This window comes from Bidens hawaiensis, unplaced genomic scaffold (assembly GCF_021521415.1).
Source record: "Bidens hawaiensis isolate Kalapana, Puna unplaced genomic scaffold, B.hawaiensis_p1.1 tig00001685_1, whole genome shotgun sequence".
NCBI lineage: Eukaryota > Viridiplantae > Streptophyta > Magnoliopsida > Asterales > Asteraceae > Bidens > Bidens hawaiensis.
Genome location: NW_027491095.1, coordinates 1764760 through 1779419, shown reverse-complemented (window position 1 = coordinate 1779419; position 14660 = coordinate 1764760). Strand labels below are relative to the sequence as shown.

The 14660-nt window shown below is 34.4% G+C and overlaps 2 protein-coding genes across 2 annotated transcripts; one reads left to right on the top strand and one right to left on the bottom strand.

Annotated features, from left to right (window-relative positions):
* The first annotated feature begins 433 nt into the window (after positions 1-433).
* LOC143591277 (putative membrane-associated kinase regulator 6) lies at positions 434-1129 on the top strand. Its single transcript, XM_077071530.1, has one exon. It carries the CDS (start codon positions 492-494, stop codon positions 1005-1007), a length of 516 nt encoding a protein of 171 aa, XP_076927645.1. The 5' UTR covers positions 434-491; the 3' UTR covers positions 1008-1129.
* A 4361-nt stretch (positions 1130-5490) lies between these two features.
* Positions 5491-9490, bottom strand: LOC143591267 (S-type anion channel SLAH2-like). The gene is made up of 4 exons (XM_077071523.1): positions 9219-9490; positions 7733-8182; positions 6453-7220; positions 5491-6005 (listed from the first exon to the last, which is right to left on the bottom strand). Exons 1-4 carry the CDS (start codon positions 9339-9341, stop codon positions 5628-5630), a joined length of 1719 nt encoding a protein of 572 aa, XP_076927638.1. The 5' UTR covers positions 9342-9490; the 3' UTR covers positions 5491-5627.
* Between the last annotated feature and the right edge of the window lie 5170 nt (positions 9491-14660).

The window sequence follows — 14660 nt, the reverse complement described above, 5'->3', positions numbered from 1 at the left end:
AACATTTGTCCTATACAAATCTAGTTATAACATTTGTCCGGAAGATGAATCTAGTTATAAATTATGTTTTGTCCTCAAATGACAATTTGGTTTCAAGTCTCTTTCTGCTTCTTCCTACCATACTTTATGTCCATTTCTTTCCCTGACAGTAAAGGGGACCAGTGTCTGGTGTTTTGTTTCTTTAGGTTTGGTTGAGATTATAATTTTATAAATTTTCTTAATTTAGTTAAACTTCATGATTTCAAGAATTTCCTTGTACAAGTGTTGAATAAATATATTAAAGGTATGGGACCAATGCATGTTCTTTCCTAATACTAAAAAATCATAACATGCGACATTACATCATGTGTAGGGTTCACATATGTCATTAATATTCCTTTAGTCTATTGTAACAAGGACCACCTAATAATTGTCTTTATTGTTATATATACACACCTTAGTCTAGGATATCTGATAAACATAACACGCAGACTCTAATATTTGAATCCTCCATGGAAGAGTCACAACCACTCTCCGTTGAGAGCTTTTCATACACTTGGTTAGTGAACCAAAACCAGCCGCCTCTCGATAGCCCAAACCTCTCCTTTAGATTCTCGTTTGATGGCGCTTCGTTCATCGAGATGGATTCTAACCTTACACCCTCCAAAAGGTTTCTCGTTAATAAAGATTTTGATTTCAACGTGCCAAAATATCAACCCCATGTGACCCTTGTCCACGCCGATAAGCTCATATCAAATGGTATCTTGGTACCTTTGAAGTCATATTCCAACTTGAATATTCCTGTTTCACCTCTCTCTTCTTCCACTCAAGAGGAGGGGCGTTTTCGTAAAAGTCGGTCCATGTCATTAAGTAAATGTAATAAGCTACATAAAACAATTATTCAAAAGTATATGGATTTGATTAGATCACTTTGTTATAGAATGAGACGCGGAAGGTCCAGAAGTAGTAGTAGAGTACAAGGCGTAGAGAACCGGGGTCCAGGTTCTAAGACAAGTGGGGTGTGTTAAGGTTCAAGATGTTGTGATTCTGAGATCTCAATTCATGAGGCAGTTGTACATTGCAAGAAAACAATTGGTATGGATTAGATTGAGTAGTTACTAGCTAGTTACATATATACTTTTGTAAACTTCTTGATACGTATATAATTCGTGTAACCGTGGGTTGCATAAAATATGAAATTATAATTAGCCTTCTTATAATTATTCTGGTTGTAAGTGCTAGTGTCATTTACTTGTTTTATGCTTGAGTTAGTAGTAAACGTGTGGGTGTGCTACCTAGAAGGAGACGATGAGGAGGGTATTTCTTAGAGGAGACTTAAATATATCAATAATCAACTACTTCATCAACCTTCAAGTTAAAAATAAATAAATAAATAAATAAATAAACATGTTCCTTGTACTATACAATCACATCATATGTATTATATGTTGGTTTGATTTTTATACTCGATGCAAGTTTGGGTGGTTTGCGAGCTCGAATCAACAACGAGACCAAAGACTACAAGTTCGTATTTAAATTGACGCAAAGCGAAAACTTAAACAACATAGATGAATTCTCAAAACATAAGGATCAAGCGGTTTTACAGAGATTTTCTAAATTTGATTGATTTGTCAAATTTTTGGAACCTAAGTTGACTCGTAAAGTTAGAAATTGACTATAACTAAAGACTTAAACTAAGTTTTATATATATATATATATATATATATATTCATTTGAAGTTTTGGTCCTTTCCATTATGTTTCTCCTTGTCCAGCTGATCCAAACAAGAGTTTGTCAACTTTGTGATCAGATCCTTGTCATTCATGTTATCAAGTTGTTTTCATAATTCGGGCTTATTCCAACAAAGAATCCATGCCTCATGTATGGTTACAACTTATAAAACGTATTTGGTTACATGTATTTTATTGGTTGAGAGCTTTAATATTAATGAGTGGTGTTGCTCGCATGTTGTGGCAGTTCAATTTTGAATAAAACTTATATCAAAACATAGATAAAATTAAGTGTGTTGCGAAAGTACATCCGGAAATTTATGAAACGTTATATTTGAATAGAAACAAATAATGTCACATCAATCAAAAACCATAAAAAAACGAATATTGAATCATTACGAGCATTCACATTCCTTCTATCAAATTTTGTGAGTGTGATTTCTATGATGTATAAAGTGGTTTAGAGTGTTGTGGGTTATTGTTTCATTATACGAGAAAGAAAATGTATTGATTTTTTTTATATATTTAAAAAGTTATTGCTCACTTCTAAACTTGTTTGTATATTTGAAAGTGATTTTTAAGCAAGTGAAGAAAAAAAAATGTATTAATAGAAGTATATAGAAAATTTTATTTAGAGATTAGTGTAATTTTATATTTTAAGAAGTAAAAAAATTATAAATACACAAAGGCAATGGATGAATTTCTAATGGAAGCCGAGTGATGTGTTGATGAGAGAGACTGAGTCGTCTTCTAAAATCATTAACTCTTTCAAACACCATTTTTAATTCTTATACTTGGATTAAAGCAAAGTTTCACTATTAGTCCCTAAAGCCCAACACTAAACTCCAGAAGCCCTTCTACTTTGTCCAAGCGCTCCTTAGCCCTTACACATCAACAACCGGAGCAACAACCCGTGAGCATAAAGATCCCATCATTCAAATCTTTTGGAGCCTAGTAGTACATGCAATAAAAATGTGATTACATTCCATTTGTGTACAAACAAACACACACACACACACACAGACAAAATAGAAGAAGAAATAAGCGTAAATCAAGTTGAGTATATTGACAGAATCGATTCCCAAGATATAGTGAATCAATGTGTTTAGATTCATTTATCGCCACTCAGATCTTTATGTAGTAATGTAGTAATGTACCCTACACCTACAATACCCCATAGTGACATAGTGATAAACCAGCTAAACTGCTAAGCTATCAAAAATTTCCAATAAACAAAAATCATGTTTGGCTCTTATCATTATAGTATATAAAAAGAGTCTTTATTAAATGGTTTTCACGTGACATAGCAACCGTCTTATAGTGAAAATTTACTTTGTTATTGACAAATTAATCAATGGCAAGTCCGTGTTAACTATTACATTGAAAAATGCTAGCTAGTTACGGTTCGTGAAACAGTCACAACCCTTTAAATCATCATAGGCAGTCATAATCTCAAAATCAACCATATGCAAACATGTCTTGGACCGAACCTACAAGACCTTATAATTAGACTAGCAAACATCATAAAGAGTTCCTTTCAAATTGTTAAAAATGTGTCATCAAAGCGTCACATTATATATACTGACCCATGGTCATGACATGTAATTCACATATTTCAGACTAGTTGCTTGCCTGTTGATTACAAAAGTTTTGTTTTTAACGGCATTGATCACAAAAGTGACAACCGAGGAAGATTGATAATTAGTACTTATAAACCCATCAAATGTTTTATCTTGTTCTTATGTTGGACAATGATTTTATCCAACCTAAAAAAAGAAAGAAAGAAAGAAAAAATATCTTGTATGTTATTGTTAAGATTCAACCACAAATACAAATGTATATAATCATTTTGAAGATATTCCCAATTATAAAACCTTTTCACCCAAGTACACACCATTCTTGGTAAGAATTAACCATAGTAGCTAGCTATTTTCTCTTATAAGACCTAAACTATACACTATTAATGAGCCTGGTCATAAGTGGTTCATACATATATTATTGAATCAAACCATTACTTTGAGTTTGGGGCTTTACTATTAATATTGTATAATTTCTTGTCCCACCAAAACAAACAACTAAGCCAAGGTTGGATAGGGCCCTAAGCACATCACGTGGAGTGTATAATAAGCAACACTTACATTATAATACCCCATTTCGAGAGAAACCATTTGAGGAAGCACAAAATTGAATTCGACAATGACAAAGTGAGATCACAAGGAACAACCGAGGACAGGAATTGCATCACAACGTGCTATGGTTGTATAATGAGTAAACTACGTTCTTTAGACGTCGTTTTCTAGCTATGGGATCACTCATCAAAATAGAAAACAAAGAAGCGTACTTATATACCTCTAAGAGATAAGAGAATAAGTCTGTGATATGATATAGATAGAGTAGACAGAAATTGGTTCAACTATCTCAAAAACCAAAAATGACCATGCTTGACTCTTTTTTACTGTTAATAGATAATGTGGTGGTTTTCTTTAATGGGTTATAACACAACAAAGTAATTAATGGGCTTTTTCCTAGTTTGGGCTTTTGTTACTCTCTATTGGTGAAAGTTTCAGCCCAACCGAAATCGATTGTGCTAATGTGCTGTATTTAAATTTAACGTTCAAAATAAGGTTCAAGAACATGTTGGATAATTCTTGTAAACTCTCCACAAATCTGGTACTTAACTAAGGAATAAACCTTTTTTCTTTATAAATCATTATATTTTAAACACACTAAGGATAAAATTATTATAATTTATATAAGTTAAAATCTCAAGAGAATAATGATTGTCAAAATCCATTAAAAACTATATTTCTTTTAACAAATGGACCCTCCATTTGAAATAATATATGTCAGATGTAATTTTCATTTTAATAAGTCTGTTTCGTGTAGGTGACTAGATTGAACGTCGTGTCGTGGGATGTATTAAAATGTAATGAGTTTATGGGGTTGTAGTTAGGGTTTTATTATATTTGGTGATATCTTCGCTAGCAAGTTAGGTTAGTCTATATAAACCAAGTTATGGTTAAGCATTAGAAACATACACACGAAATGCAACCGAGTTATGGTTCATCTAGAGAAACACGAGTTATGTGTAATAAAGGTTTTTGAGTTATATTTCCTCTATATAATATGGTAGCCTCTTAACAGTCATTAAGAGGCTACCTCTTAATGGATCATAACCTCTTAATGGTTAAGAGGTAGCCTCTTAACAATTCAGACTTAAGGCTACCTCCTAACTATTAAGAGGTTATGATTTATTAAGAGGTAGCCTCTTAATGACTGTTAAGAGGCTACCAAACATCCCCCGAGAGTTATTCAATATTAATTATTGTGTGTTTACGTTTTGATGAGCTATATCAATTCGTCATTAAATATACAACCTTCTTATTATCTATTTCATTACCTATCCTTCAAAAACATTGACTAAATTTATTATGGTTTGTGGTTATTGAATCTTCTTCTAACATTGTATACTAATTAATTAATAAATCATTAAGCAAACTATTACGGAGTATTACTTATTTAATTATTTCGGTTGCCAATGCCCAATAATATATTATCAGTTACTTATATGTCTATTTTCTATTCATCACCCGAATTTATCAATTAAATATGTGATTATAACTTCAATTAGTAAAATCAGTTTTGCCATTCAAAAGGGGTTGGCGGCGCAGCTTGTTGCCCGTTTATCTGCCTCTTTATTGTAATTGGATCCTTTTACTTTTAATATCATGATAAAAAAAAAATTTAGTAGACAAAAATAGTAAAACAAATAGAGCAACATTGTTATTTTCTTATAAAGGCCAACCTTAATATATACATCAAGTTAATTAGAACTTCCCTAGCTATGCTCTTCATTTGCCTAATCATTAATAAACCTTCGTTATTTTTACAGTACTCGCACTGATAATGGTTTTACGCCTAATCCCGGAGAATCACCGGTACTTCGACCATTTTCTTGCTAGATTTTACATGATGTTCGATATCTTTGGCGGACCCACATGTGTTTCGATGATACCATTTCCTTTGTGTTTTTGGTTTCTGACCGCTAATAGCAATCCCTATATCATTTGGGAAAAGGTCACGCAACACGAAAGCATGAACAATAGTCGTGACTAGTAACCCGGTCACTGTCACTGTGGCAACAATTGTAAGGGTTAGTGACAACGCTTTAGTTACAATATTTGGGACCTCGCTTGAGTATCTTAACGTGGCTATTGCAGCTCCAGTCATGGGGAAAGTGTATGCCCACCACGCTAACGAGAATTTGAATCCTCTAAAGAAATTTACACGAACCGCCTGCAATGTGACATTAATTGACCATTTTAATTTTTCGATTGTCAAAAGACACAATATTAACTATAGAGAAAATCACATAAATGAACATTTTGACTTATAGGTTTGAAAAATAACTTTGACATTTTTCTTTTACAAAAATGCCGTTTGACTTTTCTTTTTCTTATTTGAGAAATTGTTTCAAGCCAACCAGAACTTTTCACGTGGCACATCCTGTTGCAACGGCGTAATAGATTTCTATTTGGTGCAACAAATTTTTATCTGAGGCAGGAGAATGGATCTATTGTGCCAAATGAAAATTTGTTGCACCAAGTAACACTTGTCAAACACTGATTGATTGAAAAATTTTAAGTCAATCTATTTTGTCAAACTCATTGGTCAAGATGGCTATTATGATATTTTCCCTTAGTTATATGCATAATGAACTGACTCGAAGAGAACCGAACTAACCAGTGAAAAGTAGAGAAACATGGCAATGAAATATGCAATCCGTGACCCATAATCGAACGACCCGTTAATTTTAGCCCACGCCATAGAAGCAACACTAGGTGCCGCAACAAATAAAAAGAAAACCGGATGAAGCTCTTTCGGGAGAGTTTCATTTGTGGGAAGTCTTTGATACAATGTCACAAACAAGACCGTATAATGTGCCATCCCGACCGCAAAAAAGAAAATCGGGCCTTCTTTCAACCCCATCGATGCCCCTAATAATGCCCCGACAAAATTCCCAACTACCGATAAATGGTTAGACGGGTTTGCCACCTTTGACAACCTCCTCTGCCCGCCCGACATCCACTGCCCGTAAATCTTGAGCTCGAGGATAAATACCGGCGTCATTAACACGTACCATAGCCAATGTGGCAAACTTGTAGTGACATCTTCCGGAACCCCAATGGCCAAAAAGAGTAAGGCGATCCACGGAGCGAAAAAAAAGTTAACCCGAATCGGGTGGTAGTATTCTCTACGGACTGCTTCATAGTAGAAGATTATTTTTAGAAGGTATGTTGAGGCCACAATGGCAAACAGAAGGATGGATATGCACCATAATATGTAGTTAACTCTAAGGCTTATATGAATAAAGTGGGTCCAAGCCGTTGAGGCATTTTTCCACAAAATCGCTTGGCTGCTAACGCCAAGACATATACCGAATGACGAGATCGGAAAACGAAGAAGAAAAGGCCATTTTTTGTCTTCAGGAAGCATGATTTCTTCAGAAGGCTGTTAAACAGAAGAATGAAAAATAAATTAAAACACTTGATGTTACAAACTTTAGCTTAAAATCTTTTCATTTTACTTTATAACTAGAGTCTTGCCTTATTTCCAAATAAATGGTCAATTCAATAGAGATGGCAAACGAACATGAACTCAATTTGCAAACACAAAACCCGAAAAATCAAGAAGGATAATGGGACGAGTATTTAGGTATGGGACCATGTATGAGATTAGTTTAAAAAACTTACAAAAATATAAACTTTTACATATCTAATTTCCTTAGGTGATAAAATTATAAAAAAATTATAATCTGGTAAAAAAATATATTTGGAAATCCAACATACGGGTAATTTAACAACTACCTTGTATAATTGATGCCCGACAAGTAATTATTGTACATGTATTGGACAGGGTCTGAGACATGTAACTGAGTATGTGACTGAGACTATCTACATTCGTCACATTACAATCCTTAACTATAAACATCATAACTTTCAAAGAAAAGGATTTGAACATACCCTAAGAGTTTCCAACTCGGGTCCTTCTAAAGCATCAAAGTATCTATCCGCCGGCAAACTCTCTCCTTGAATATTTTGGGGAGGGTTTATCTCCGGGTCATTACGTGAAAACGACTTTCCACGTAAAACTGAAAGTTGTCTCTCAAGTCGACCCGACCATGTTTTAAACGAGTTGAATCTGTTATCCTTCATCCCATCCATCCTTGGGTTTTTCACGGGTAGCACAAGATGTTCCGGGCTTTTCTCTGGTCCCGTTTCATTAATTTCACATCCCGAAACTCCAAGCTTCACGGTTCGTGCTGGGCTATCATTTCCGACTACTTCATTGTTGTCTTTGAACAAAGCTCTTTTGGCATCCCATGGTGACGGTGGAATGCTAATTGAAACAGATTGTGTTGTTTGTTTGTAGGAAGGATCAATCGGGCTTACGACGTCGTTTCCATTGGGCCCCTGGTAAATTCAAACAAGCTCTAAAAATCAAAATGTGACAAAAGTCATATTGTATTGGATTGTAGCATACACTATCATAGTAGTATCATATAATCGATTTATATTAAATCTAAAATTTGTCCATTAAATTTTCATAAAGGTATAAACTAAAAGAATTACATCATATAAACTGAAGTCCACTCAAGCACTATCAAGTATCAACTAACTTTTTTTAAAAAAAGGTTGGTTATTATTTTAATAATTGTAATCTTTAATATATTTGTTATAAAAGCAAAAGTATGAAAAATATAAAATGCTCGCTAGATGGTTTAACCCATGACCTAGTGGTATAGTGTATGTCTTCCCTCACAAATATAAGATTATGGGTACAAGTCCTTGGAAGTTCAAGGTAAAGATAGAATTTAGGTGTAAAAAAAGTTGGTGTTCAAAAACAAAAACAAAAAACTAGACAGTCTACACCGTCTGCCCAACATCCTTTGAAACTTGTAATGTAGTTTTTGATTTGTAAAACCAATGGTTTCAAAACTGAAGCTGTTATACATCCTTAATGGTCTAGTGGTATATGGTATGGTGTCCAACGTCCACCTTTCAAACTAGAGATGATGGGTTAAAATCCTTGCAAGTGAAACTATTTTGTAATTTTATAAGATTATAAAAAGAAAAAGGATTATCATACACCCCTCAATGGAAAAAAGACAAAAAAAAAAAGAACCCTTTATTATATACATATAAGGGTATGTATATTCTATTAGAGATGTATGAAACTACAACCCCTTAACAAAATGGTGTACAAAACAGCGTGTCAAACAATAAAAGAAACTTAAAATAAGAAATAAAAATATATAATTATTTTGAAGCATCTTCTGTAAAATACGTATTATTTTAATGTTTTTACTAACTTAAAACCTGAATCTGTCATTGAGATTTGAAACCGACCAAGCCGTTTTGACCAGTACTAAAACATTTACCAACTCTGATATTACTATATTAGTTTACTAGTTACCAAACAAGTTGCCTCTATAATAGTAAAACATACCATAGTCGGAAAGCTTGATCCACTTGGCTTCATAACACCATCTTCGAAGCCCAGAATTTGATCTGAATCAGCAGATCTGATCGGTGATAGAACTACTCTAGGGGAATCCTTGCTGTTCTCCATTTTTATATATAGTCGATTTATTTCTGCAAACAAATAAAATATATCTTAAAATGATGTACCAATAAAAAGGTTTTACTTTTATGATGCAACAATCTTCATGCATAAGCAATGTTTTTTATCCTATAACAAATGTAACATTTTGACAAAGATGCAGATCTTAATCTCTAAAGACTTGTACATTTGTTTGTAAGATGTAAAGAAATGAGTTGTACCTTGAGAAATAAGACGGAATGCTCTGTGCTTGAGACAGAGCAAGAGAGAACAGCTTATACACACACTGAAATGTGAAGCTCTGTTATATATAGCACTCACTCTTCACACTCTATTTCCATACTATTTTTTTCTTTATACAAAAAGAATATGTTTATATACTTTAAAGCACTTGTTATTTTAAATGAAACTTAAAAACACTATGAACTACGCGAATAACTTTTTAAGTATTCACTTTATTTTCGTCATTCGAAACCACACTATTTGGTCTGCTTTTATTTATTTATTTATTTATTTTAACATATCTACTTTAGAGAGTAGTTTGTAATAGTATGAATAATAATCTCTCTTCAAATATTTCTAATCGCATCAAATTACAATATTTAATGGTAATTTTAAATCTTAATAGAATAATTAAGGGAAAAAGGCAATAACAAATATGCATGTTTTGCCGTGACACTAGTGATGAAATTGACCAAACATTTTTGTTAAAGTAACAACTAACAATTACAACTTTGAGTTGAAATGACGTAACGTTTCATGAAAAATTATATCAATTGGAGATTAAAACAGTTGGCACTTCATTCAGTTATCACTACCAGAATCCTTGTCATCAGAAACTTGCTTACTACGTATGACTTTTTGTTTAGTTACTGATGATTGCCTATTTAGTGTTAACTGCCATGTTACTACTAGTCGCAAGTGTTGATCGTCAGTTGGTGTTGACAACATAATTAATGTGACAAGGCATTTGTTGTTAGACCGGTTCATATTAACATATTGGTTCTCATGCAACTTTCTACGGAAATCGAAATTTTGCTCGTTGTTTCAATGAGAACCCCCCCCCCCCCACACTAGGGCTATCAACCCTTCGGAACCTGACAGGGGCGTTGCCCCCCTTGAACTATCATGTTTCTTAGTGCGGGAAATCTAAATAGTTTTGAACAAAGTTGCACTACGTACTTGCTAACTTGTATGTTCCCTTTTTTCTATTATTTCGGATAGAGGTACGTTTTGCGCACGTCTCATACTCCCCCGGCCCTACTTATAGCTTTGTTATTGTTGGGATTTCACTGGGTATGGTTGCTGCAATTTTGTCATTAGATAAATTAAACTTAAGGTCGCAATACTTGGTCCTCCTTTACTTACTTATTTTATCATATCTACTTTTTGTAATGTACATCTAGTCTCGCATACCAAGGATAGTTTTCGATTTGCTCATGAGAAACCCAACACATATATTATTGGATTTTGATCATTTCTATATAAAAAATAGTGAAGCAAAGATAAAATGCTTTTATGGATAAAAAAAATCAAAAGAATCTAATGTGAATCGGTCATTCTAGATTATTCAACCAATGCGCTAAACTTGATATAATAGAAAATGGAAGGTTGTATAATATTCGTGATTTCTTTATCCATTACTAGGGTGGTAATCTTGATCCAAACTCTTTCAAATGAGTTAATTTGAGTTATTTTAAAAATTAAATGAGTTGGTTCGGGTAAAAGGTTTTAACTAAATGGGTCAAAATGAGTCATTTGAAATTCCATCCTTTTATTTTTTAGTCAAAATGGGTCGACAAGTTCAAAGAAATGGGTCGATGTGGGTTAGTGTCCTAAGGAAATGTGATAGGTTTTGAATCAGAACGGGTTTTCGTACAAGACAGGTTTCGGCACGAAACGGGTTTCAGATTGGAACGAGTTCGGTTCAGGTTTCAAGCCAACACGAGTATTCACCCGTGACGTGTTGGGTTTTGGTTTCTTTTGTTTCTTTCTGGTCGATTCCGGACCCGTTTTTGTTCGTTTTTCAGTTTTTTTTGTTCGGTTTTAATTCTTATAGTTTCGTTTTCATTGATTTTTTCGATTTCGATTGATGTGGTCCGGTTTTGGCTTTTTGTTTATTTGTTTCATTTTCATCGATTATTTCGGTTTCGGTTCGATTCTAGGTGGGGTTTTTTTTATGGAACGAGGAAAACGTAGAAAACATTTTAGTGTTTTTATTTTTTTTGTTTATGATTTATATTTTGAATAATAATTTTATTATTATTATTTTTGAATATTTTTTAAGGGTTTTTGATCTTAATAGAAAACCCCTAAACAAAATTCAAAAAAATAATAAAAAAAATTATAACTTAAAATATAAATAAAAAACGAAAAATCAAAAAAACTAAAATGTTTCCGTCGTTATTCTCGTTCACCAAAAAAAAACAAAAAAAAACAACTCAAAACCCGGTTCGACAATAACCTATTTCGACCCAAACCAAAAAAACCCTTTTTTTAATTGACCCGTTTTGACCCAAACTCATTATAACCCATACTTGTTTTGATCCATGACTCATTTCAACCAATGACTCGTTCGACCCAACCCAACCCAACCCATTTGACACCTCTGTCCATTACTGAATATGTTAGATGTTTTTTTGATAACAGAATTTTTAATACTTTGTAATTGGTTTTGAACAGTGAAGTAGAGAGAGCGTGTGGAAAATTTAGTTGTAGTTACAAGTAACAAGTTTGTGTTGACTGCTGAAGTAAGAAAATAAAAGTAGAAAGTTGGTTAGTATTGATTTGTGTTGTCGAATAGGTTGTGTACATAACTACAAATTTCCTTTTAAGTACGGTGTTTAATTCAACATATAGATTTTGACTTTAACGGCAGTATTCATTTTGATGTCTAATAAATCCAAAAAACACCACCTTTACTTGACAATGACACAGTGGTATCCTTTTATTCTCCTCCTTTTAAGGCTAAAGGTAATGGAGTTTGGTTGAGCCCAAAATGAGCCAAGCAAAATCTAACACGTAGGCGTTGATGTGGCACATTATCAAGCCCATTGACCAAGCCCCAGAGGGTGTAGTGGTTCAGGTGATCAGGGGCTTGATTGATTTTTTTTTTTTGTTATATACACAAATATAAATTAAAATACTTCGTTAACACATAAATAAAAATGAAAATAAAAAAGAAAAATAAAAAGGAAAATAAAAAAATACATATAAATAGCGCTTTTATTTTTGTGTTGCCAATTCCTTCCGAATACGTTCTTTTTCTTCCTCCATTAGCGCTTGGTCGTATGGCTGTAGGTGGCTAAAGTCTTTGGCTAGAAAAGCCAAACTCTTGAAACGGTTTCTTTTGTGTCGAGCTTCACCAATCGAGTGGATGCCACTTGACAATTCCTTAATTTCTTTTTTATAGTCGCCATCAACAACCGTTTTTTTCCCACGATCCCTACCCGGAGGGCGGCTACAACCTTGGTCTTTCAAATGACCTTCAGACAAGTTTAGGTCGAAGTCAATATGATTCTCCGACCCGCTCGAAGAGACGTATGTGCCAGACGCACTAGTTTTGTACGTTTTGCCCCTTCGGCAAAGTCCTCCGCACATAGTTCAATCCATTTCGAGCACTTTCTTAACACATCCCACAAGTAGCCATCGTCAAACGTCTTCACCACCCCATACCTCCGCAACACCTCTTGTTTCCATTCATCACAAGTGAATTGGTAAACCACGAGATCATCGGACCCACTCGGCCGCATTCGGTTAGCATTGCGGTTATGTATGTTGATAAATAATCCTACATATTTACGAGTATCGGTCCACCGACCTGATATCATATTATCGGTACGAGCCCTACTCCCCACTTGTTCATAAAAACATTCCCGAACCTTGGCCCAAAAAACTCGAGCTTTTTGAAAGTCGACTACAAAATAAATAACAAAAAATGTAATAAGTACACATAAAACTTAAAAGAAATATCAAACAATAACATTTACGAAATAATTTACCCGCGTTCCGATCTTGGGATATTTCAATCCAAGTTTTCGCCAACGCAAGCTTCTCTTCTTTAGACCACTGAGTAGTCTTCCGCTTCTCCGGTGCCGAGGGACCATCCGCTTCGCCGGTCTTCTTCCCCTTATTTTTGTGGGATAGTTTTGCCCGCTCCGGTTGTGTTACCGGGACCGAAAAATCAGGTTGTGACATCCCAATGAACTCTTAAACGAATCGTCGACCATGTAGTTACATTCCTCGGGCAATTGAGTGTCGTTGATGTTGCCCCAACCCGACATGGTTTGTAACTTGATAAATTCTTAAATTATTAGAGAGAAATGAAGTGAGAATGGTGTGTTATTGTTATAAAATGGGGTAGTTATTTATAATGTGTTATTTAGTAAAAAAAATACAATTTAAACTAGTCAACGGCTAGTTTTTTAACCCCAAAGCCCAACGGCTATTTTCTGAGCCGCGACCACAGTCACGCCGCCTAACCGCGCCCCGGCTCACCGACCGGTGTAGCGGTGTTCGCGAGCCACATCACCATCCACCTGGATCGCGCCCCTCCAACCACCCCATTAGTATTACCCATAGTCTAAGTACAAAAAGAATGGAGGAAACTAGACCTTTCTTAACTTGTTTCAGGAATATCAACTGCACATTTTCCATGAAAATATAGTTAGAACATTATTCCGATAAATATGAAACTTAACATATGGAATCGGTTATTTCTACATGTCATTTTCAAAGGGTATTTTTTTAGTTCAATATAAATAAAACAAATAGCCTTTTTTTTCAACCATCCAACGAGTCCTACCCACGCCGATTAGTCACAAGCTCCCTCTTTCTGTCGCTAGCACCCGTCACCCAGGAATCAACAAGATATGTAATGGTTCTCCCTTCTATGAAACCGTGACGAATATATATGGTTGTGGAGCATGAGAGAGACTACGATTGTGGGAGGCAAGCAAGGGTATGGGTTGCTGGAAGTGGTGGAGCGGCAGTGCCATTGGTAGATAGATATAGGTCGAAGGAGACGATCAAAATCAATAAATAATTACATAATTATAATGTGTTAAAATCAGTGTTTTAAAAACCGGTTTAAACCGTCCGGTTGAACCGGATTTCGCACACTAGGCCGGTATTTTGAGTCAGGTATTTTTGACTGGTTTGCTAGAACATCGTACCGGCGGTTTTTGTCTAAAATACCGGTTTTATCGGCAAACCGATTTTAAGCCCGAGAATTTTTTTATATTTGCTTCCTATATTTTTTCAAAATTTTTTTTAACCCAACAATTAACATTCAAACATGTAAACTTTAGGACTATTTTTTTAAAATTG

What these genes read in the sequence shown, in the direction of transcription:
- LOC143591267 (XM_077071523.1), bottom strand. Translation starts at nt 9,341, where the DNA reads ATGGAGAACAGCAAGGATTCCCCTAGAGTAGTTCTATCACCGATCAGA. An exon ending in GATCAAGCTTTCCGACTATG is followed by an intron (nt 8,183 to 9,218) that starts GTATGTTTTACT and finishes TGAATTTACCAG; the next exon opens with GGGCCCAATGGAAACGACGT. An exon ending in TGTTTCTCTACTTTTCACTG is followed by an intron (nt 6,006 to 6,452) that starts GTTAGTTCGGTT and finishes GTCACATTGCAG; the next exon opens with GCGGTTCGTGTAAATTTCTT.
- LOC143591277 (XM_077071530.1), top strand. Translation starts at nt 492, where the DNA reads ATGGAAGAGTCACAACCACTCTCCGTTGAGAGCTTTTCATACACTTGG.